At 22.9% G+C, this 27,623-nt stretch overlaps 6 protein-coding genes across 6 annotated transcripts; 3 read left to right on the top strand and 3 right to left on the bottom strand.

The window, feature by feature from the left end:
• Nucleotide 1: 1 nt before the first annotated feature.
• On the bottom strand, nt 2–669 carry LOC128958216 (neuronal acetylcholine receptor subunit beta-3-like; the record flags this gene model as incomplete). The annotated part of the gene is made up of 4 exons (XM_054304031.1): nt 573–669; nt 323–450; nt 181–230; nt 2–110 (listed from the first exon to the last, which is right to left on the bottom strand). Coding segments are annotated over exons 1-4 (384 nt in total), but the record flags the coding sequence as incomplete, so codon positions are not given.
• Nucleotides 670–2,236: 1,567 nt separating this feature from the next.
• Nucleotides 2,237–3,931, top strand: LOC128958215 (uncharacterized). The gene is made up of 2 exons (XM_054304030.1): nt 2,237–3,464; nt 3,533–3,931. The coding sequence occupies exons 1-2, from the start codon at nt 2,388–2,390 to the stop codon at nt 3,929–3,931; spliced, it is 1,476 nt and encodes a 491-aa protein (XP_054160005.1). The 5' UTR covers nt 2,237–2,387.
• A 126-nt stretch (nt 3,932–4,057) lies between these two features.
• On the bottom strand, nt 4,058–5,716 carry LOC128957595 (uncharacterized). The gene is made up of 3 exons (XM_054303388.1): nt 5,501–5,716; nt 4,829–5,228; nt 4,058–4,760 (listed from the first exon to the last, which is right to left on the bottom strand). The coding sequence occupies exons 1-3, from the start codon at nt 5,545–5,547 to the stop codon at nt 4,260–4,262; spliced, it is 948 nt and encodes a 315-aa protein (XP_054159363.1). The 5' UTR covers nt 5,548–5,716; the 3' UTR covers nt 4,058–4,259.
• Nucleotides 5,717–7,637: 1,921 nt separating this feature from the next.
• Nucleotides 7,638–9,394, bottom strand: LOC128957657 (nuclear receptor coactivator 5-like). The gene is made up of 4 exons (XM_054303461.1): nt 8,958–9,394; nt 8,758–8,877; nt 8,585–8,667; nt 7,638–8,511 (listed from the first exon to the last, which is right to left on the bottom strand). The coding sequence occupies exons 1-4, from the start codon at nt 9,230–9,232 to the stop codon at nt 7,757–7,759; spliced, it is 1,233 nt and encodes a 410-aa protein (XP_054159436.1). The 5' UTR covers nt 9,233–9,394; the 3' UTR covers nt 7,638–7,756.
• Nucleotides 9,395–12,232: 2,838 nt separating this feature from the next.
• On the top strand, nt 12,233–23,444 carry LOC128958213 (uncharacterized). The gene is made up of 2 exons (XM_054304029.1): nt 12,233–12,251; nt 22,912–23,444. Exons 1-2 carry the CDS (start codon nt 12,233–12,235, stop codon nt 23,442–23,444), a joined length of 552 nt encoding a protein of 183 aa, XP_054160004.1.
• Nucleotides 23,445–26,852: 3,408 nt separating this feature from the next.
• LOC128958212 (gastrin-releasing peptide receptor-like) lies at nt 26,853–27,623 on the top strand. Its single transcript, XM_054304028.1, has one exon. It carries the CDS (start codon nt 26,853–26,855, stop codon nt 27,621–27,623), a length of 771 nt encoding a protein of 256 aa, XP_054160003.1.

The raw sequence follows: 27,623 nt of genomic DNA, 5'->3' as shown, positions 1-27,623 counted from the left end.
TTGAATTATAGGCCATCATATCGGGTGTATATAACTGATCGGCCGGCACTCGTATGTTATGTATTTTCTTGAACTCCTGTTGTCCCTGCCATACCAATCCTTCATCATGCCTTTATTATAACAAATTAAATATTAATAATATGATATTTTTATCAATGAAAATCAATTTTTTAATGTTACCATTGCATGAATAGCCATCCCTCAGTAGTTAATGTCTGTGCTCTTAAATCCTAAAATATCAAACAATTTTTTTAAATTAAGAAAATTGGGTTTTTTAAATAATAAAACTAATTATTTTTTTTAAAAAAAAACTTATACTAACAAAATTAGTAATATGTATTAAATTATAATCAACAGAAACTTTATATGAATCGTTTTTAGGTATGGGTCGGGCAAACTTGTCGTAGGCCTGGGTAATAAACAACTGTCTTCTCAATCGCTTAATATCATCTTTAAAAAAATATTTGCATAATTAAGTACTGTATTTGTTTAATGAAATATTTTTAATAATTATAATAGACTATTGTAATAAATTTTTAAAAATTTAGATAATTGAAATTTAGATAACTTACCAGTGGTAACATCAATATTTTCGTTGGCATACAATTGAAGTGATAAACATATTTCTGATAAACTAAATAAAACTATACTAATAATTAACAATTTCATAATTGGTAATGTAATAAATAAAATATCAATAAGATTTTTGATTAAAATTTTTTTAGATAATATATGTAATAATAATAATAAATGATCAAAAAATGTCCTAAAATTGTTTGTTCAAAATAATGAAATGATAAAAATGATTAATTTAAAAAAAAAACTATAATAGTCATGACTATCATGTCTATAGTGATGATCATCCTTGACAAACAATTTTACTAATTATTACAATAAACTGAATAATAATAAACATTATCATTGGTTATCCAATTGTCAAAATCACTTTTAATAAGATATTTCACTATCAATTAAATTCAAAATTAATACATCCGTATAAACTCTATAAACATACTGTACTATTAATAAAATGTTGTCAACTTATATACTGATAGTATATTATGTAATTATGTATTACTATTTTAATATAACAATTCATTACGTTTAACAACAATTAGAAAATATTATATTATTGACTGATTTAATTTATATAATAATATAATACTATAATAATTATGTCAATTAATTTTTTTTAAATATATTAAAAAGTATCAAAATGATAAAAAATTTATATTTTTATTTATTTTTAAAAAATACTTAATGGTTTGCATACTATAAATATTTCAATTATAAATTCTAATCTAACAGACAACTAATAATAAGTTTATTAATGGTTTTTTAAATGAATAAATTATTAAAAAAATAATACTTATATAAATTATATGATAAAGAAAATAAGACAAAAAACTTTAATGAATAATATATTGAAAGTATATCTAATTTAATAAACAATTTTCTGATCACAATTTAATTCATTTTCATTTATTAACATTTTTATACATAAACAGGAAATTAAATTATTTCTAGTTATTCAATATTCTCTGTATTAGAATAGATGAATAAAATGTTTTAATTTAATCAATTATTCAAATAATATTTCTTAAATAATAACATCAAATTAAGATTAAAAGATAATATTTGTTTAATTTTATAGTATAGTAATATATTAATACAGTATATTCAATACATTAATTAATTTTAATACTTAGTATAATCAAAATAATTATTTCATATTTTTTATATTAATTAATTTGTCTTTTCTCTATAAAAATATTTTAATTAATTGTATTGTATTTTATTGTAATATCTTATCTAACATTTTTTTTAATCTAAAATAATTAAACCAAATGAGAGAATTAAAAAAATAATATTAAAATATTAAATAATTTTTTTGTAATAAATTTGAATAAAAGAAATAATAACTTTTTTATAACACTATTAATATTTAATGGAAAAATTTGTTAACAATTTGAAAGCAATAAATATTAATATTAATGAATAACTTAAATAACATTTTTAATCAATACTTATACTAATAGTAAAGTAATTTAATTGTTGGCCAAACACGCGATCCATACAAACACAACGTTATCGCCAATAAAACAATGCATTATATAATATGGTTATACTCTGTAATCTATTTTAGAATTAGTTTATTAGAGTATATTGACTGCAATAATACGTTATGTTTGAATGTATTGAATGTATTGAATGTATTGAATGAATAGAATATTAATAGAAATTTATTTCAATTATTATTAAAACATTCGATACGAAAGTCTATTGACTATTGAATTGTTTTTTTGTTGTCCACTATTGTTGTTGTGTTGTTGTTGTTGTAGCCGACGGTAAACACCGAAGACCGACAAACACTTATAGACACCGATATGAATGATAGCAACCACTTGTCGTCTACACAACATTTGGCTGATTCTATGGACACCATTACACCGATCGGCGACATTGACGGCGGCAATAATGACTGTCAACTGCCAGAGGATGAGCTGTTGGCCAGAATGCTGGCCACTCATCGTAAGCTCAAAGATTCGATAGAAACTATGGCCACACGTGTTCGCCAGTTAAAGTTGCAGGACATCGACAACCGAACCAAATTGGCCAACAAATGGTGCGAATTATACAAAAATTTGTTACACACTTACGGCCAGTGTATGCAAAACGAATGCAACCGATACTTGAATCACGAAGACATGGCCTATAGATTGCGACCACTCGTCGAACAGTTGACTATTGCCACCGATTGGTTTAAACGACAGAAGAAATACATAAGACAACAGACAGCGATTCTCAAACGACGCGTCAATGAGACCACCGATGGTGTCGTCGACTTTACCGATATTGACAACGATTTGGATGTACTGTTTGATCGTACGGCAGTTCCCGACTTACCTAATGTCTTGAAGTTTTATCAATCGATTATCGATGAATTTGTTCCAAAAATAGCTATTCAGACACAAGATATTGTGGTTAATGTTGTTGAGGATACTCTTGAATGCGAATCAAATGATAATATGAATACCAAAACAGTGATCAATATTACTGATAATCCAGTCAATAGTCATCCGGTTAATGATATTAGTCCCGTCAAGAATATTAGTCCAGACATTAGACTGATTGACAATAATAAACCTATTGATTATATGATAGATACTAAACCATCGATGACTAAGACTGATGATGACAACAATAATATTGATGAAAGACAAGAAGTGACTAATACGAAGACACCAGCCATCAGGTCATTACTGACAATTGTCACCACAAACGGTGATAATACTGAACAAATGAAGTTGTCGTTGAACTGTGAAATTGATCCAATAGACGACAAAATGAATGTCAATGAAAACAGCGAATATATAATTGATGGTAAACTCAATGAATTGATTGCGAAGACATTGACTGAGATCAAAGTGTTACCAAAGACTGAATGCGAGCGTAAACTCTATGTATTTTTGTCATTAAAATTTACTAATTATTTAATAAACTTACGGTAAATGTTTTCTTGCATTTATAGGTAAGTCTGAGTGAAAAAGGCCGTCAAGTGATGGCATGTTTGAAGAACAGATATCCGAAGTTATCAATTGAAATCATCGGCGATGCTATGAAACGAACTGAAAAATGTTACGATTTCTCTGTTTTAAATGTAGCGGAAATTGTGGCCAAAGTTAACGATAGTATTGATAGTCGATTGGCATCTAATTTAATGCCCGACGATTGGATCGAATCGCTGCTCGATATATGGTATGAACGGAATGGTACCGATTGTACAATTTGTAGCCATCGAGTGACTTATGATCCAAATGATAGCCTTAAGACTTGTTGCGGTCATTGGTTTCACATTCAATGTATTGACGAGTATTTGCGATGTGATGGACAACAATTGATTTGTCCTCAATGTCAGCGATTACTATAATAAATATGATTATAAATAAGATTATTATATACAATATATTTTTTTAATGAATGTATACTACAGTATAATATGTATATTACTGTATATTAATAATATTTTAAACTTTATTTCATCTTAATTTCCACTGTATTGATGTTTTATTATTTACAGTTATTATAATACCATTTTTGATATAACTGGTAATAAAAATAATTTCACTAAAACAAAAATTATATAACAATACCGTATATACGGTAATAAAATAAAAATAACATTATTTTTCTCAATATATTAAATTATGGCATAAAAATACTAGATATGAATCAATCAATAAACAAATTTTTTACGATCACTGATCGGTTAGATTTTGATATTTAATACTCCAATTCATTTGATGCTTCTTCAGTCTCAATAGATTTCTCTGCAACATAGTTGTGGTCACTTTACCGATTGCCGGCACAAATATGGACGCCCGCGACACGACATTGTCCTCGAAGTTCATACAACTGGAAAAATTGATGGCAATAACGCCCGGTTTGAGTAAATCGGTGGACACTTTATATTTGAGATTCGGTACACCAGTGACTACAACATCGCTGATCGGCAGAATGTCTTCTAAGCGTTTGTCGCTATCGTGTACCCGATATTTCGGGAGTTGCAAGTTGTGGCCTCTATCAAACTCTAGTATATCGCCGATGTCTATGGAGTACACTTTGGCGCCGTCATTGGCGCACAGGGCGGCCAGTGGTCGACCCACTACTTCACTTCTATTGATTATTGTGATAATCTTATCACTCAAATGATTGCCATAAGACTTGTTCATATCATACACATTACAATATTCAAGAATCTATAAAGACATACATATATAGTAATTAAATAATTTTCTCTAATTAAATGAGATCTTATTAGCCAAACCTTAACCACGGCTAACGGTGTGCACGGGATGATAGACTTGAGTGACTCAACACCATTCAAAAAGCGGCGATTGTTATACATATTGAACCGATAGGTATGGCACAGACCTTCGACATCTTTGGCCGGATTGACACAGTTTTGGATGTACTGGTCGTGACCGCCGCCGAATACCGGATAGTAGACAAGTATGCCGTGAATCATCGGGTCGTTGTTCGCCTCAATGATAGCGTCCTCGAGTATCTCCCGATTGATTTTCCTCAACTCATATTTGACACCAGTTTCGGCACAGGCTTTGGCTGTCACTTCGGCATATTTTTCAGCCGCCGGATCATCATTGGCCAAAAATGTCACCAATTTTACGTCGATTTTGTTTTCATATATTGTTTTTTGTAATTCTTTTCTAGTAAAATAAAAAAATTAAAACATATTTTTAATTTCAATATATTAAAAATTTATACAAATTTAATTAACTAAAATATTATTAATATTAAATAAAAATATATTACAATATATTTTTAATCAATAAATATAATTTACTATATATTTTTAAGCCTTATTTATTAGAAAGTATATAACGGAAAGTTATATTGAAATATGCGATTGTATTACAAGTCAATAATTAAAAATATTTTATAATTTATATATTTTATTTAGAAATTACTAATAACTTACATAAACTCTTTGGCAATATTTGAGCCCAAAATTTTTTTGCCATCCATTTGAAAAGCTGTTAAAATTATTATTATTAATAATTTTTGTAATTTTAACTCAATCAACGAGTAAAGTGTACTGTAATTATAAATATTAATTAATTAAAATAGATTTTCTAGTTATAAACATATATTACACATATGGTATTATATTGAACTGTTAGCTCAAGAGATAGACTGGCCTTTTTAGTAGAGGAACCGGTATAATAATATTCATATCACATATTTATCATATCTTATCTTTCAAAATAAGTTTAAGTCACATGTATTTGTGAAAATACCAGTTTTAAAAAAAAAGTAATGATCATATTTTTTATGTAGTTTTCATGTGATTATTTTGCTAATGTAAAATGAATCCACTGTTTAATACATAATCAATAATAAAAATTTATCCTAATTATTGATTTATATAATTTTTTTATATTAAATCAAAAAACAATTTTTGTTATTTGATAACCAAACACATTAAAAATTGTTTGTTTTATATAATCAAATTATAGTGATTTCATTTAAAAAATAGACAATATTTTTTAATGTGTATTCAATTGATAAGAAATATTTATATGATTATTTATATAAAATCATAAATATAATTAATAAATGCAATTTTGATGATCATAATAAACTAATACAACAAAACAAAAATGTGAAATAATTACATAAAAATGATTTCAAAGAAATTAAAAACATGTTATGATATGATATATAGTATTTGCTTTTTTTCGTTTGTTTAAAATGATAAAAAAATCTAATCAGATAAACATTCAGACAATTTAAGGTCACTTTTAAGTCACTACTACTACTAATACTACTAAAATCATAAATAGTACAGTAAGTTATCAATACTATAGTAAATAGTTTAATACTTTTGTATTATTTAGATTTGATGTAAAATATTACTAAATGATTACAGTATATGTATGTTCAACATTATTGATAATATTAATTTAGTTATTATATAATAATATTACTAATTATAAAATAATTATACAAAATATTTTTAAAAATTTCATTACAATTGACATCTCTTGTCGCACACGTAACACAACTATTAAACGGTCGGATATCATATGATTCATATCTATTAAGCGATTTATACGTTATAACTAATTGTTATATAATATAATAGTTGTATACTTTATACCTTTAAATCATTTTGAGGGATAGAGAGACATAGTATACACAGAATAAAAATGTTTATTATAAAAAATGAATTAAATTTACAAACAATTCAATTAATATAAACAATTTATAATAAATTCTATATATATTTTTTTACTACATAAGGTTACAAAAACAAATATTATATCAAATTAAATATTAGATGCTATAGTCTAATAAAATTACTAAATTTATTAAATTCAAATTAATTTTTTAATATTTCAACAAAATTTTATGTTAAATATCTGAGTTATGGTATTTTTTAGTTTTTTTACAAAATCTATTTTATACTCTAATGGGTTAAGTGAGGGTAAATAAAATAATATTTTTTCTGGAAAAAATTAGAGGAAATTTATTAGTGAAGATCCCGTATGAAGTTTCTCGAACTCAATATAAAATATATATCAAAATATGTTTAAAATTGTTTATATTATTTGAATAATTATTAATAAATTTAATTCATATTTTTTATAATAAACATTCATTTCGTATTTATATCCTAATCATCAACAAAACTATAAATCTAATTATATAAAATTTATTATTTTTTAATAAACTAAAAGTAAACATGTCAATTTTTATAAATTATATAATTTCTTTTAGATAAATTGATTCAATATTATCAAAATTGTTTTGTTTAGTATCTCAATAGTTTATACAATAAGCGAGTATCCTAATTATACATGAGCTTAAAAGCATTTTTGTCATATTAGTATTTAATTTATTTATTTTTTAAATTGTATAAACTTATTATTATTATATGTACTGTATAATATTAATAAATATTTTATATATATGTAAATATTAAATATATAAATAATACTTTAAAAAAAACTTTTTTTTTAATTAAATTACGATAAGTTCATATGTTTTACATTTTTTTGAAAAGATAAGAGAAATTAAACCAACAAAAAATGCCATTTAATTAAAAAGTGTCGCTAAAAACTAGTTTTTTTTATTTTGTTTCACATAGTGTCGAAAAAAATAAATTTGATGTAAAAATAATCAATTAAATAATGAAATTAAATGGGGAGAAACAATAACACGTCAATTATTATCAATAGTATTGCTGATAGTATTGACTGTATGATTGTGGTGGTGGATATCGAATCAGTCCGGCAGCGGTACCTCCAACAGGTGGTACAGGTGCCGGCACTGGTTGTATCATTTGTGGTGGTGGTGGTAGTGGTTCTTGTTTGGGAACCGTTTGTCGTATTTCAGTGCCAAACAATGGATGTCTGCGCGGCTGTTGATTAACACCTGTGACCGGCGCCGCAACTGTAAAACCGTTGTTTTGCGGTTGATTTGTATAGCCAACACCTATCATTGTGTTGGTGGTTGTAGCGGTCAAAGCGGTTGCGGTACCAGAGGTCAGGGCACCGATTTGTATGAGAGATGATAATGCCGCCTGAACGTGCGGGTTCTCCAACAGTGTGGCCTTTTGTTTCTCTATATCATGTTCCTTGCCTTCACCGGTGGCACTATTACTTTTGGCCACTGGACGACCACACGTTAGCCGAGACTTATGTCTTTCAAAATACTCAATAAGGATATCAATTTGAGCTAATGATAGAAATTGTGGTCCATTTTCTGACAGTATTGTCCTTAACAAGTAGGCCACGTCTTCGGGTAACGAATTGCCGTACGATTGTGAAACTGTTGTCTTCAGCGGTGTAGCGGCTACTGATGGTGGTAGTTGTGGCAATGGAAGTGATGGTGGAGGACCGCCAATCGGACCCGAACGACCAGTAAATGCCATAAAATCTTTGGTTAACAGTTGAAGAGCGTCTTCAAGCGGCATATTTCGGTGCTCTACACATGAAATCCAATTAGTTTTGCAAACATACGAACCAAATAGACTACTCGGGTAACTGATCACACCTACCGGTTTGATTGTGTAGTACATGTATGGTAATCGACCGGTGCTTTTCGTTAAGCGGTGCTACCACTATAGCGTACAGTGTTTGTCTATCGGGAGTAGTAAAGGACACAAATTTTATTATTACTAATGAATATTATATAATATTAGATAAAACTTTGTCCCGAAATGGGACAGACCTGTCAAAGAGGTCGTTGAGTGTCATATTGAGACTGTCAGGTGTGTGAAGGAACAACATATCGCAGTATTGGATACCGGTTTCGCTTTTTACCCGTTTTTCAATCATATCGGCGTAACTCCTGACCAAAAAAAAAGAGATCAATTGATTAATAAGTCTGTACTGAATATGTTTTTCCGTTTCTCTCATAAAAATACAAACCATTGATCTCTTTCAACGACTATAATCTCGGCCTCATTGCCAACAATCGGTTCGTCCGGCATCTGAGGTGGCGGTAGCTGTTGTAGTGATGGCGGACCAAATTGGTTGCGATCGTCGTATCGGTTGTTCATGTTTGGCACCCGAGCACCATGTCTTGTACCGGTTGGTCCACCCGTAGGCCGGCCTCCACCGCCGCGGCCAGACATTGGACTTCTGCTTCGGTCGCGTCGTCCGCCACCGCCTTTCGGTGGTTGGCCTGACTTGTTATGAAACATATGACCACTTATACCGATGTTTTTTTTCGGGGATCACTATTACAGACACACAGAAGTGGTGTCACTCTTGGAAATTGATGTCCAAAACAATAACACAAAAACAATGTAAATATAAATATAAATAACTCTTTGCTATAATAATGAAAACAACAAAAAATTCCGACTTTTTTACATAACAGTCAAAATTAAACATTCAATTCATTAAACAGATTCAATCAAATAGTCAATAGTAACAAATAGGACCAAATGAGTCGTATTTTCTAAATTTATTTCACAGTATTTTTGTGATAAATTTATATACATTTGGAAAACATTTAATTTTTTTCTCTAATTTATAAATAGTTCAAAAAATACAGTGATTTTTATTAATAGTAAATACTGTTATGTTTTTTCTATGTTTGTGTAAAGTTTTTATGTATTAAACTATTATAAAAATTTAGGGCATATTTGTTATGTAAAATAACGTAAAGTTTTGTATTAATGATGCGTTCAAAATGTATTTTCCAAATGTACACTAAATTTATATAAATTAATAGACATTATTTATGTAACAACTAAATAATATTACTGTACATGGTACAAATAAAATATTTAAATTAAAAAAAATAATTTTTATGTATTTTTACATTTTACTGTTACTATTTAATTATCTAAAAATTATAAAGTAAATTAAAATTACTGATGATAAAACTTTATTTTTTAAAAAAGATAAATTTACATAATTATAAATATATACTAGTTTTTAAAAAAAATTATTTGTGCGTTTATACATAATTAATAAATTTGAATAGACTAACCAATATTTTTTTACAATATCTAGATAATTTTTAGAACAATATAAATTACTAAATAAAAAATTAATTAATTAAATTTTTATTGATATGTACAGTATGTGTGTATCAATGAAATAGTATGTATTGTATATGTTATACAAAAAAAATATAATTAATTAATTAACTTAGATTTAGTTTTATAGTATTACTATTAAAAAATATTTTATATGTATTGAATTTAGCTTATTGTTAAATATATTGTAAAAAATATTGAATAATTTTTTTTTAATAACTATTGTCCGCATATTTGTTAACTGGTTTGCGGACCACTTCAATGGCATCGATCACATCGTAACCGATGACTTCTCCGTCGGCATACTCTTCGTACTCACCGTTTGCGAGTCCCGATTGATATCTCTTGTCGTTGATATACTCGTATCCACTATCGACTGGAGGAGCCATTAGCTCTGCTCTGTTATACTCCTGATCCATATTATCGTAATAGTTGTCACTATTATCTAAACCATCGTACGATGTGCTTGAATAGGATGACTTCATCGACACTGGCGGACGACGAGAATATGAGGATTTGCCGTAACTGGTTTGGGGACCGTTATATGATGAGGACCGGGAGTATGAGCCAAATAGTTGTGGCATTGGTGGTAATGGTGCTCTACTATTACCATAGTTAACTTGCGGTGAACCGTAGTTATTATTATTATAATTATTATTAGACTGATAGGTAGGTTTCGGGGATCGATACACACGGACGCGGGGTCTGTATGTTCGGACCGGGCTTTTGTAGGTTAATCTCTTTAATGGTATTCCCATATAACTGTTTATTATTTTTAGATATAATAGAAAAAGAAATAATAAAATTATGTCAACAATAAAACAATTATATACCCATTATTTCCATAACCAGAACTTCTACTGTATGATACCGGTGCTCGACTCCTGTATCTCTGTGGACGATCAGTTAGTCTAGAACTGTAACCGTTGTCTCTCAATGAACACTCAGTTAAAGTAAAAATTGTAATAAACGGTAAAAGTATCTAAAAATATAATTTAATAATTTGGAAAATAAATTAGAAACTTTCGACAACAACAACAACAACAAAAATATTGAAAATATTAAATAAATAATAATTAAAATACAAAACTAACACAAAATTTCATTTTTCATTCAATATATTTTTATTAAAACTCCACAATAAAGTATTATATTTTACTTTCACTTTTTTATGATAATAAACTTTGAAAAATAAAAAACTTATTTAACAAATAACTTATATTTATAATGCCATCAAAGTTTACAACTCTTAGTTATATTGTATTGTGTGTGTATTTCGGCATTAAAATTCAATGCAAGATTACAAGACATTTATTATTACAGTAATATTATAAGATTTATAAGATTTTAAAGAGTATTTAATACCGGAATTGATTTTTCATGGTTTGCACCGAAAAAAAAGACATAATACAAAAAATATATAAGTTATAGCTGTATGTAAAAAATAAATGATAAAATCTGATCCACAAAAAAATTAGGATCATTTCATTATAAAATATATATATTTACTATCTCATATTAAAACATTAAATTACAATATAAGAAAAAAACTATTGCTTAACAAAAAAATATAAATGAAGTTTAATCACCAAAACAAAGATCAGAAAAAAATTTTACGTTAAATTTACTTTTAATTATCTAATTTTGACTCATTTATCATAAGATTCTGTAAATAAGAAAAAACTTATGAAATTATAATTTTTTTTGCATTACTTAGTTGTGTTGTCTATAAAAATAATATTTCCATTGATCAGAGAATTAATCTAAAATACTATTACTATTGTATATTATATTATAAGTGTGACACAAATGTGAGACAATATATATATCAATTGTCATCAATCACATTATAAATACATTATACAGTATTATTGACACATACAATAGATTATATTGAATTTTTCAAAATAGTTTATTTTATCCGATTATATTTTGTAAATTGTTATATAAAATTGAATAACTGACTCTATCATCATACAAATAATAATAATAAAGTTTTGAAATTTATTAATTAATATAATTACGATAAATTTAACACACTTAATTAAATATCATTTTGCACCTGAAAAAGTGATATTATGTATAATTATTAAAGTAAAGTATGATATATAAAAAAAACCGACACTTCCTACATGATGTACGTGTGATATACCAATGTGTCATCAAATTGCATGTATAAGGAGTTCATCATAAACTAGTTTTTCAAAAAAAAAAAATTAAATAAATAAATAAAAATAAAATCATCTTTAAAATAAAATAAAAACAAATTTAGCATTAAATCAAACCCAGCAATAGAGTTGCTTACTATTTGCTTATTTCACCCCATTATTTGTTTACTTTACTTACACTCAAACACACAAACAAACTCATTATAAATGCCTGTAAAAAATTAAATATCAATTTAAAGTCAAAATGATTTGAAGCGTAAACTGATATTTATTATTATTATTTTTTTATCAATAGATCTCTGGTAGTGAAGTGATGATCTTAGTAGTAGTAGTAGTAGTAGTAGTAGTAGTAGTAGTAGTAGTAGTAGTACTGCACTGGTATGTCAATAAAGATGATTATTTGGTAATTCACTTTTTTTTATCAATTGGTTTTACATGTCATCAACTATAAGATGAAGGATAGGTTTTACCAATATTTCATTTTTTATTGGTTTTGTTTAGTTTTGCTTTTTTTTAATCCTATTACAGAAAATGTCTAAATTGTTGAGTGAAAATAATAATAAAAAAATAAATAAAAAAATTGTTTGAAATACATATTAGTTAAATAAAATTAGAATTGTGTGTACTGTATGTTTGTAAAATAGTTATGTTAAACGTCTAGTATTTTACTTAAAACAATTCAACATTTTCTAAAAAATGACATTTAAAAAAAATTGAAATAAAAATAAGTTTTTAGTATTTTTAAAATCATATTTAAAAAAATAAATTTTTACTTTTATTTCTATAATTTCTAAAATATTGAGTATATCTAGTATTATTTTTTAAAAAAATGATTTAACAACTCTAGTGTTAAATCATTTTGATGGCATATACATTAAAATATAAGGTTTACTTTCTGGTATATCATTGAATGACATTTATTAATACTATGCTATTTATTAGCATGAGTTTGATGTTATATAATAAACAAAAAAAAATATTTAGTAAATCATTTCATCATAGCTTAATCTCTCTTAAACTATTGTTAAAAATCGTTTATATTGATGTCATTTTATAGTAGGTTAAGATTTTTGTTTTTTTAGAAAATTAGAACAAAATTTATAAAAAATTAAAATATCCTACAATATAAAATTTGTCATTAATTAAGAAAATTAACTTATGAATTATTAATAAACAAATTAAATTAAAAAAAATCTTTTGATATATTATTTGCAATTATAATTTAAAATATGTATTTTCGTTTATTTCGTTATTAATATAAAATAGATAAGAAATATTAATAAGAAAACAAAACAAAAATGCATACATTGAATTGAATTAAATTAAATTAAATACTTTATTTATAAAAAAAATTAAAGAATACAAAATTTGATATTTATTATTACAGTATTATCTTTTTCTAATATATGTTTATATGATTTGTGCAAATTTCCTTTATTTTTTTAAGTATACTATATGTTGTTATACTGTACTATATATTAACAATACATTATTTTTGGTAAACCATTATAATTTATTAAATTAATAACATTGGGAATATTATTAGGAAAATATGAATATTTATAAATATCTAATACTGTATATTTAAGAATAACAAATTTGTATCAGTTGTGACAAAATTGCAATATTTATATATTTTATTTATATAATAATGTCAAATGTAAATGTCATAAACAAAATGATAAATTTAGTCAAATGTCATTAGTTTATAGTAAGATATTAACAATCTTTAGTTGAAATAAATATATCGTTTATAGCAAAACAATCTATTAATCTTATAGTTATTTAAATTAATGTTAAATTATTTTTTATTATAAATGATATAATAATTAAATTTTGCTAAAAAATCATAAAATATATTAGTCAAACTATTTTTTGAAAATTTTATTTATTTGAAAAAATATTTTTAATTAAAATTCAATTACATTTGAAAAACTTGAATATAAATTTTACAAATATTTTTATATACTAATTTAATTTAATATTTGTATTATTTTTGTATAAATATAAATTAAAAACATCATATTTAATATTCATTTTTGTTTTGTTTTTAGATTAAAGTTAATTTTGCAAATAATTTAATTTTTTATATTATTTTGAAAAATTATTTTTTGAAAAATTCTCTTATTATAAACAATATTAAAATTTCATCTAAATTATATATTTTTCGTTGTAGTAATAATATTTATAATTTTTATATTACATGATTTTTTTCATAAATCAATTTTTACTTTTTATTATAATAATATATTAAATATATTAAAAATTTAATTTAATTAAATAATTTTTTTAGTGTATAAATATTTTATAATATAGACTTATTGTACACTTTATTTTAAAAATCATTAAATACAGTATATATGATATATAATGAACATAAAGTATTTAATATTTATATATTTGTTATTTACTGTAGTGTTAACTATACGATGTCATCACAAATCATTATAACTTACAATAGTTTAATTGAAATAGTTTTGCAATAGTTTTGTATACTTTTTCTGATAAAAATGATTATATTATCTAATATTGATAGTTATCTAGTAATTCATAATAATCTAGTTAACTAGTAATCTATTGATAGATTAATTATTTTTTTCAAAACTATAAATACTGTTAGTGAAAAATTTATTAGAATTTTCTATTTAATTACATTTAATTATAATGAAAGTAAATTTTAGATATTTTTATCTTCACTATATATATATATATTTAACTATGAATAAATTATTTACTAAGATTTTTATTATGTTAATACTTTACACCAACAATAACAACAACAAAAAGAAAATCTAATATAACTTAAATTATTTAATCAATCAATTTGTGTCATTAGGCATATGTAAAATATAATGAAAAACAAACAAAAAAAACAACTCATTAATGATATAATTAATTTAAGACAGCACTTTCAGTTACTCATTAACCGTGTAATCATATATGTAGTAAAAATATTATAAACTAAATAATACATATTCATATTATGCATATCAAAATTTACAAAAATTTTTAAACATGTGATATAAATTTATAATAGAGTTATAAAACATAGAATATTATGTATATGCATTGTGAACATCTATATCAATATAATTTATTTTAATATATAGCTAACCTTGATATTTACAATACAATAGGGTTAACGATGAACCAAAAGGAAAGAGTATAAATATAAATATATAAATTCAATATAAAACATAACATAACAAAACTTAGAAAAAAATGAGAGTCTCTCTAAACGACAATACTATTTATCATTCACATTGTTATGCACTGTATTAATAATACTATTAATACTATTATTATTTTACTATCATTATTACAGAGTTGTTGTTGTTGTATATATCGTATATATATTTGTATATTTTTATATAGATTATATATATGACTCGCGGGAGACACTAACCAAATCAATTGATTAGTTTTATGGTACCAAAAATAAAATAAATTTCTATCAATACGGATACTATTGTCAATGTGTTTATCACAATTGCAATGCTAGTCTGCCATTCAATGCATTCAAAGTTTTTGTTGATTATTATTGAACTGTCATTTAAATAAACTATACATATGAGAGCCATACCAATAATAATAATAATATTAACAAAGTTAGTAATAAACATTTAAACTACTGTCCAAATTGTGAATATAGTCATGTGTAATGTCAATAATAGTAACAATACTAATAGTATTAGAATAAACACTTTGAGATAATTACATATTATGTGTATATTTAATTTGGTTTGTGGACTATAATAAAACAATTGTTTACATAAGTAAATGAAACAATTCAATTTATTAGGAACACAATAATGAAATTTATTAAGCATAAATCAATATTGTTAATATTGTATATATTTTTATACAAATATTTTTATTAATTTATATTTTGAGTATTAAATAATTTTCAATTATTTTTTACTTTAATAATATATTAATAAAAATAATATTGTTAAATAATTATTTAATCAAATAATATTCTGTAATTTAGAATATTCTGTTTAATATTATTTTATTTTTTAATTATATTTATTTAATACTTAAAGAGGAAAAATATGTAAATATAATTAAAAAATAAAATAAGATAATATTAAACAGAATATTCTATATTACTGAATATTATTTGATTAAATAATTATTTAACAATATTATTGTTTATAAAAGCTTATTTTTATTTATATATTTGTATAATTTATAAAATATTAAAAAGTGAATTTTACAAATATTTTTATAACAATGTCTAACTTACTATAGCTTATCAGTATTTTGTTGCAACATTATAGTGACTTTTAAAATGATTTATAATTTATTATTTATTGAACAAAACACATAAAACGATGTAATATAGAGTACTATAGAAATGTATTAAATAATTTAAATCATATGATATTTTGCAATATTTTGATAACATATTTATGTATTTAATAGATGTTACAAAATATAATATTTATAAAACAAAATTATCATATTATGTATCAACTTATTACTATATTAGTAAAACTCTATAATAATTATATATTACCTATAATTGATTATTTTGATTTGTATAATACCTAATGTAACTGAAAGTAATATTGAATCAATTCAAAGAAAAATATTTAAAGATATTTGTTATAAAATTAATTGTATAATAATATGAATTATGAAGAGAAATGTAAAACATTAAACATAAAATCAAAAGATTTATTACTAAAGTTATTGTTTTAAATGTATGAAATGAACGAATAATTTTTAAACCAAACAGTATATAAATTATTTAGAAAAATAATATCATATATAATATGTATATATTTGATAAACTAAAACTCAGATAATTTTAGATTTCAATTATCATTTTTTGTTACAACGTTTTATAACAAAACAACGTTTTTTGTTTGTTATATTTGCAATAATTTGTAACTAAATAAGTTGTAAATATATTATTGTAAAGTTTCTTAGAAAAATTTAAAAAAAGATAATATTTATAGTTATAAATTGATTTTCACTATAATTAGTTACTGAAAATAGGTATTGCAATATTCAGTTTCTATTATTTTTTATAAGCTTTTAATACAATATTAAAAAACTAATAAAAAAATTATATTAGTGTTTACTGTATTTTGATATACAAATGTATCTATTATTAGTTAATGTCAAACGACTATTATTGAATAATTATAAAGTATTTCATGTTTTGTAAATTATTTTTGTATAAATATTGTATTTCCAATGAATTTATTATTGTTTTATTACTTTCAAATTATTAGTATAGTAAATTAATTAAATAAAAACAATAGCAATATTATTTAGATAAATATATATTATTTGATTTTATTTTGAATTTGCAAAAAATACATTACAAACACACAATAGAATTTTAACAATTTATAATTTTGTTATATTGTCATATTTAATGTTTGTAAACTATGTCATCATTTATTAACTAAAACAAATCAATATTTTGACTCAAAATAATACATTAATTATTATAATTAAAAATTTCAAAACATAAAAAAATCAAAATAAAAACAATAGCTTTTATAAAAAAATTTTAAGTGTCATCATAAATATATGTATGTATTGATAATATATGTATAACAACCCATTCTGCTATGTTAACGATAACATAATTAATTATTGAGTGTAATTACTATTTCAACAATTTTATTTTAAATGCACTATATTTAAGTCATTTATAATTAAATTATTAATTTTTTTCATAATTTATAGCATAAAGTTTTTTGTACCCAATTGTTCAAACCCACATTATTAACATAGTATGATGTTTTTTATTATCATAAAATTGAATATTATTATAAACGTTTAACAAAAAAAAACTTTACTGGTAAGATAAAAACCCATTTTAATTTTTATCATAGCATTTTAATTTTTTTGAATTTATAAATTATATGATAGAATATACAATAAATATTTATGTGTGAATAAAATTTTTTTGTATGGTATTGTATAATAATGTAATTGCATATTAAATCTCTTAACACTATACTGTCATATAAATTATAAGATATGTTTATCATATAACAAGCAGACAAACACACACACAGTTTATTGTTATTTTTATTTTATATGAGTGCCACTTATTTCTAAATAATAATAATAATAATACTATACAATACATAAATAAATGGCTTATCTATACGTATTTTATAGCTCATTAATATTTATCAAAATTATATTTATCATAAAAATCTCTGTCAGTTAAATATATTATGATATATTATTCAATATATAGATATATTTTTAACTTACATTATTGTCATAATCATCATTATATATATCATTCAATTTTTTAACTTTAATATGTTTTCTTATTTTTTTTGGTGAAGAATAATAATACCAACAATAAAATAACCATATGTTTAAAGTTGTATACAGTATAATATATTAAATATATGAATGTAATGGAGCTAAAAATTACTTTATAATAGTTTGTGATAAAAAAAATTGACAAATTTTTCTAAATATTTAATCGGCAAACTTAGTGGAAAAATTTATAAAATTATTTTTTAGAATAAAAACATTAATTTTATAAGTCATCATTAAAAAACCCACATTACTAAAACAGATGATAAATTTATAAGTATTAAAATCTCATAATAACAATATATTATAAGAAATTTAAAATATATTTTTAGATTAAAAGTTATTTTTCTTAAAGTTTAATTTTTTAAAAATTAAGAGTTAAACTATAGAAAATATGTAAATGCAAATAAATAAGACACTTTCAGTCATTTAAATGATTTAAATACGACAATTTAGTTTTAATACAGTATTAATAAATAAACCGAACATTTATTTTCTAACAAAAAATCTGTAAATTTTTACAAACAAAAAATTCTTAATCGGAATTATTAACATCACTAACTTTATTATTATAACTGTAAATTAGTTAATAAAACATATATAAAGAAAAATAGACAAGTTAAACCAACCAAATAATATAGTAATAATCATAAATATATAAAATATAAAGATTAATTTAATTGTCTATTTATCATCAGATTTAACAAATATGAGAATTATTATTATTATTTTATAATAATAATAATAATATGACAAATGTTTGAGCAATATTTAATATCATCAAATATTTTTTATATGATACAGTTTTAACTAACTAAAAGATGTTTTGAATACTGGAATAATAGTTGAATCAAGTAATCCAATCATTTTAGGGTCTGTTAGATCTCGAAAAAAATGGTATGAGCCAGAGATATACTATACTGTACTATATTATAGTATAGTATACTACAGTATAATAAAGAATATTTTTTATATGCAGTGATAAAATATGTCAAACCAGTGTTTGAGATAATGGTCGCCCAAAATTAAGAGTCACACCAAAAATATATATAAAATTAGTAATTAAAGTGCATATTTTGCTGTCATTAATCATCAAATGCTATATACAACCAACAAATAGCACACACAATGGTTTTGTTAATTAAAATATTTTGAGTGGCTTTTGGTGCTGACTATACAATGTATTTATACTATATATTATTTAATACTGTAATGTTTTAATGCTATTAATCGACTGATTTTGATATTATATATTAGTTTCATTATTTAGAAAAATATTTGGACACAAAAGTCAATAAAATTTTAATATAATAATTTTTAACATTTTATTCTAAATATCAAATTTTTTAATATACAATATTTTTCTACATAGAAGCTAATGTAGAAAATATTGTTGTTGAAAATATTCATATATCATATAATATAATATATATATACTATATATATTAAATTCACAAAAATGTTATATATTAATAACTTACATAACATGCATGGATAAAATTTCATAAAAATCTAAATTTAACAAATATTTTTGAGCGCATTATTCAATAATAAATAGATTTATATTATTTATAGTACTATATTATACTTTATCATCATATGTGTGCAGTTTAACATTTGATTCATAAAAAATTAATTTATACTTAAAATATGTTTTTAGATTTTGTTGTTGAAAACTACTTTATATACAAATATACTGTATGTCCGATGCATTTCATAACATCTGTATCTATTTGAATAATTTTAGTTCACATATAAAAGTTTTTTATATATAAGTACTGACCTGAAAAATCCCATTAAAATACATTTTTAAAAATATTCTGCAAATCTATTAATATGAGTACAAATATGCTAAAAAATTGAATATAAAAAAGTTATAAAAATAATGGTAATCAGATTTTTTTTGTGATTTAAAACATCATAGCTATTGTTTGCTATAATAATAACAATAATAATTTATGAATTATTATTACTATCGAATATATTTACATTTTATTTAGACTTACTTTGATATTCAATTTTTTATGGATAAAACAATAATAGGATATATAATATGGAGTTGTATTGTATAACATAATCTATTTGTTTTGTCATATTTTGTTTATTTAATATTGTATGAAAACACGAAATTTATTTGATGTAACCTTTGAAAAATGCAAATTTTATTATTTAATGTATATATAAAAAAAATTCTAAAATAAATCTATTAAATATATTGTATTTTGTTTAATATGATAAAAATATTTTTAGTTTCAATAGAAATCATAACATTTTCTATAAATAATGAAACTAAATTTTGTATGTTATTAATTTTCATAATTAATGATTTAACAATTTAATTAGTCTAACCAACATAAACACACAAATGAATTCATGTAAATATTTTTCATACAATATACTATAAGATGTATAAATTAATGCTTTTTAAATAAAACAAATTAAATTAATTAATCAAAAGTTTATCATCTCATAAATCTGTTTATATATTTTCTAAATAAATTTTCAAACTAAAATATAAAACATATAGTAATAATAATGTTAACAATAGTAAAACACAATAACTAATAAATACAATTATTTAACATGCAAACTATGTGACATTTAGCATGCAATATGAAACGTTGTATATATTCTATGTAAAAGTAGAATTATAATAAAAATATTTTTTTTATATAAATTGTATAGTAAATACATGATACCTTATACTGTATAGAGTAAATATAGAGTACAATATTATTATCATTAATATTTTGTATTTTATTTTTTGAGAAAAACTATAACATGTCTAAAATGACAAATAAATAATAATGATTAAATATCTAATGTTTACTAATCTATTGTATATGTGAGAGTACATTAAAAATGATTAATAATAAATAAAGAAATATTGTTGGCATACAATAAAAGTTGATATTATAAATCAATTACTTTCTCAAAAATGCATATAAATTTGAATATTGTTTACTGTTTATTATGTGTACATTGAATTAATGTCAATAAATGATGACAATGTGTCAATATAAGACTTTTAACATTAATTATATTGTATTATAATATTTTTATAATATACCATAAATATTTAATAATATTATATTTACAATGTTCAACATAAACAGTTTTTAAAAATAATAATATAAGCTATTTTACATTTTAAACTAGCTTAATTTTACAAATATTTATATATAAATTCGAATATTTAAATAAATTAAATTATGTTAAGTAGAAACAAAAATATAAATAAAAAACACAAACATTTATGTAAATTAAATTCACATAAATCATTAAATTCTGAAAAAACTTCAAAATTTTTAATTTAATTAATTTTTAATTTATGTTTATTTAATTTTTTGCTTAATTGTTTATTTTTTAATTAAATGTTTTATAAAAGTTTGTCTTATATATAATAATTATTATTTATTTAATAATTATATCAATTTTTGTAAATAATTAATTGAAAATTAAGCTAAATAACTACATTTTTATTTTATGTTAATATATTATTATTTATGAAATAAGTTTATAAAAAAAATATTTCTGAGATATTAAAATACAAATATACTGTCAAACAAACTATTTAAATGATAAATAAAAAATAAACTTAAATTAATTTAGATGTAATTTTTTATATTAAATAATAACTGATCTATATTTTAGTAAATTACTCTAATTTAATATATAAATTATATCGAGAATAAAAAAATCATTTAATAAATTTATAAATGTTTTGAATAAAATGACAGTTACTATAATATACTGTATTATAAATTATAATTCATGGGTCAAAATATTTTTAGTTATAAATTTACTGTCATATACTGTATATATATATATATATGAATATTATGATTGATTTGATCTTTTAAAGTAATATTTAAAGTCCCGACACTTTTGCTTTATATTAAAAGTTTGCAAAATATTTTTTTTATCTTTCGAGAAACTTTTAACAAAATAAAATAAATGTGTTAAATAAAAAAGTTTTACAAAAAAATACAGTCATTGACTATATTTTTGTTATTTAGTATAATTAAAGTTCGATCAACATTCCCAGGGAGGGAAGTTCCCTAAATAAATCCCTCCATTTTTTCCGGAAAATATTTTATTTTTCCACTCTCGATCGTTAGAAAGAGAATATATATATTTTTTATTATTAAAATAAATACTAATAAAACTTAAATATTTTGCAAAAAAATATTGAAATATTTAAAAATAAATTTGAATTCCATAACTTTAGTGAAACTATTTATCAATACAACTCAAAATACAGATTTAATATAATATTTGTTTCTCATAAAAAAAATTGTTATAAAATGTAATAATAAATGTGTTGTTTAGAGTTTAATATGTGTTAACATAACGAAATAGATTCCATAGGAATTCCCAGTGAGCAGTGGGAACATAAGGAACATAAGGAACATAAGGAACATAAGGAACATAAGGAACATAAGGAATATAAGGAACATAAGGAACATAAGGAACATAAGGAACATAAGGAACATAAGGAACATAAGGAACATAAGGAACATAAGGAACATAAGGAACATAAGGAACATAAGGAACATAAGGAACATAAGGAACATAAGGAACATAAGGAACATAAGGAACATAAGGAACATAAGGAACATAAGGAACATAAGGAACATAAGGAACATAAGGAACATAAGGAACATAAGGAACATAAGGAACATAAGGAACATAAGGAACATAAGGAACATAAGGAACATAAGGAACATAAGGAACATAAGGAACATAAGGAACATAAGGAACATAAGGAACATAAGGAACATAAGGAACATAAGGAACATAAGGAACATAAGGAACATAAGGAACATAAGGAACATAAGGAACATAAGGAACATAAGGAACTTTTGGATAATAAAAAGAGGGAAAGAATGTGAGTTAACCATAATTACAATACAAGATGTATTTAAAAAGTGAAATCAAGTTTTTAATATTTTTTTATAAGTAATGTTACACTAGTCTTGTATAATATTAAAAAATAGATATATTTTTTAACTAACATAATATTTTACTTAATCTCAAAACTATAAGTAAAATTATATCAATATATTTATACTTATCTATATTATACTGGTATATATATTAAATCAAGGTCTTTTAAAAATAATATTTTATTATTTAGGTAATCATAAATATATAAAATTTAACATTAAGTGTAAATAAGATGTTTTTTGATGGCACTTACTTTATAATGCATTAAAATATTATTCTAGTATATATTATATGGTATTGATATTTAAAAAAAACTATTGTTTATACAGTAATATTACTGTACAAAAAACAACACTTACCATTGATTTGGATTATAATAATAATAAAAAAAAGAAAGTAAATTGCATTTCATATACAAAAACAAAAAATAAACAAACATTAAACTTAAAAATTGTTATTTAAAAATTTACAAAAATCTCTACGGATTTATAAAAAAAAACACAAAACACTGGCAGATATAGTGAGGAATATAAATCAATGGATTTAAATGTTTTGAACAAAAAGTAAATTTGTTTTACAGTACAATACGTTATACAATATATAAATTATACATATTTTTCTATTAGTACTATAGTTTGTTTTGAAAATAAAAAAATTTATGTATTTTAATCTATCATCTATCAAAAACAACATTCCCAGGTCTATTAATAATTATTCTATTTTTTAACATTATTTACATTAATAACTATTTGGCTAAATTTAGTTTGTATTTTCTAGATATATACGCGGCTTAGAGTTTATAGATTATTATTACTATTATATCAGTAATCTTATAGTTTGATTTTAAGTCTTGAGATTTGAAATCTTTTTAAAAATACATTGAAATATGATTAGGACAACACACACACACACACATATATATATATTGAATATACTATGTAATTATAATAAAAAGTTCATATACAATACTGTATATGTGTTGTACAATATATACAGTATATATATATATATATACTGTACAGTATTTTATAAATAAAACCAATAATATATGACTTAAATCTGAAATGATTGATAAAAGAAAAATAAAAATTATAAATATTTTACTTTACTTATATACTGTATTGTTAAAGTTATAGGATTTTATATATGAGTTTTTCAACAAATTTAAAAAACATACATTAACACACACACACACACACACACACACACACACACACACACATACACACGTTATGTTAACATAAAAATTGACTACAATTATAACATTTTATTGTTGAGTACGATATATTGAATGTAAGGTAGTGTTACATTACAAAAATTGTTGATATTAAATGCATTAGTGAACAGTAATATATGTATTATATAGTCTATCATTAATAACAGTAGTGATAATTTTTACATTATTCGACTCACAATTATCGCGTGAAATGCATTACAAATCTTTTTTTTATTATTGAACCAAAAATAAATATAAAACATTTGCGATATATGAATGCAAAAAATGTATATAATTTCATAATAATAAATGAGAGCAGAAATTTAAATACTATTTTATTCTAATATTAAATATAAAAATAATAGACAAAATATAATCAATAAAAATATTTTTACATTAATCTCTCTCTCTCTCTCTCTCTCTCTCTCTCTCTCTCTCTCTATAAATAAGTGTAGCATTTAATTATATTTAAATACAACATTAAAATACATTTAAAACTTTTATTTAACTTCAAATATAATGCATTATTACTTAAAACACTTTTTATGTTTTGAAGTTTTTGAGTCTTTTTCCTACCGAAACATTATAATACATATAAAAGAATTTAGAAAAGAATTTTGCAATAATTTATAACTATATCGTGAAAAAAATGAAATATTCTTAAAGCAACCAAATAGTAAAATATATATAAAATTATATATATATATATATATATACTGTATATAATAAATGTCTGAAAAAATTTGAGACAAATAATTTCTACTGACTTTTTTTGATTCTTTGATTTGATTTTAAGCGCTTATATAAGTGAAAAATTCATGACTTTAATGCTCGAGACATTTGAGTCGCTATTTTTATGTCATTTTAATCAATTGAACTTTAAGTGCATGAGTTGGATACTAATAGATATTAATAGATAAATAAATTTTTATAAATATATATAAAATCAGTACAAAATCACAATAAGATAACAACAACAAGTTAAACAAGTAGTGTTGTACTACAAACACACACACACACACACACACAAAATAATAATAATAGATTTTTTTATTATTGAAATTAAATATAAATAATAATGTATAATAAATTAGTGTCTGAATTGACTTAAAGTCTCAAGTGCTTAGCATTACATTTACAGTATATACATATTATACAGAATACCTTATAATATTGTATTTTTCAAAGTCAACTGAGAAATGTGATAATTGAATTGCATTTGCGTCTAAAGCCGTTTGTATGTATGTGTATGTGTGTGTATGTGTGTGTATTTGTGTGTGTGTGTGTGTGTGTGTGTGTGTGTGTGTGTGTGTGTGTGTGTGTGTGTGTGTGTGTGTGTGTGTGTGTGTGTATGTATGTGTGTATGTTGTATGACAGTGAGTGAGCGCATTAAGTAATAGCCGAGAGAGAGATACACACAGACTCTAACTGTTAGTGAGATATAAATATACAGTAAATATATATACAAAGTGTGAGTATTATTATTGTGAGAATAAGTTTGAAAATATCGGAAGCGCACAGAGTTTGTGTAATACTATTTAAATATCGCACACAAAATATATTCTGGTTTTTTGTTATTTGATTGAATGAATGAATAAATATTTCCATAATATTAATATTATACAAAAAAATAAAATAAAAATAATTATTATTTCTACATTAAAACGCTTTTTTATATGTATTTAAGCGAATTGAAGTTAATATTAAATATATAAGACCGGATCTTTTTATGTCTAATATGTTTGCCATTAGTTAATATATAATATTATATTATATATATATCTTAAATTTGATAAATTCAATATTATTAAATAAATTAAGTAATCATCATAATGAAGTTATTTTTGTAAAGAAAAAACATTGCAAAAATTGCAAAACTTATTTTTAAATTTTTAAAATAAAAATTTATATTTATTTAATGTCAAATGTATTTCAGTAAAAAACTTCCAAAAAAATCTTTATATTATAATAATATTAATTTTGAAAACGTTTTTTTAAAAAAAATAATTTATGAATTCAATAATAATAAAAATCATTAATTATTAATAATAAAATATTAATGTCTTCTTATTACGACAACAACATTAATATCAACCAATTTAATAATACAATAAATTTAGAAAAATTGTTAGATATCATGATATTGTTGAACGTAACGGGAGATCCAATGCTAGATATGGAGGCTATACTCAAAAACCTGACACAAGAAGAGATAATTAATCTGACGAGACTATTCATCCCTCAGTGGTTAGAAGATGACATACGAGCCGAACATCTGATCCGCAATTGGATCACTTCATCGATGTACGCACTGATAGTTTTAGTATCGTTTGTCGGCAACCTATTGGTTAGTGTTGTTTGTATTAAAAATCTGACAAAAACCAATACATTGATACTATCGTTGTCGACATCGGATCTGCTGATGACTGTATTCAACATACCGTTTAATGTGGTACGACTATTGAAAGAGGAGTGGCCTTTTGGACGATTTCTTTGCGTGTCAGTGCCTTTTGTTCAAGTAATGGTAGTCTATGTATCCAGCTTTACTATGGCCGTCATCGCCTACCATCGATGGCGATCTGTAACTTCTATGACCAATACAGCTTTGCCCAGCATTTGGCCAATTATTATGACAATCATCGTAACCTGGACACTGTCGGCCATTATGGCTATACCGACATCGTTGTTCAACGATGTGGTACCAATGGTCACCTACAAGACCATCAAACGGTGTCGCGTCAATTATCCTGAATCCGAGTACAACATATCGTTGATACTAAGTCTGGAGATATTTATTACACAATACCTGATCCCACTGTCGTTGTCCATAATCCTCTACATTAAGATCGGCAAAGTTATCTCCAGACAGGGAAAGATCATTAATCTCAGAGGTTTGTCATTAAAATAA

Source organism: Oppia nitens, unplaced genomic scaffold, assembly GCF_028296485.1.
Source record: "Oppia nitens isolate AA-2021 unplaced genomic scaffold, nextdenovo-longstitch-racon4-pilon3 scaffold3_pilon_pilon_pilon, whole genome shotgun sequence".
Classification (NCBI taxonomy): Eukaryota; Metazoa; Arthropoda; class Arachnida; order Sarcoptiformes; family Oppiidae; genus Oppia; species Oppia nitens.
This window is presented reverse-complemented; position numbering and strand designations above follow the sequence as displayed.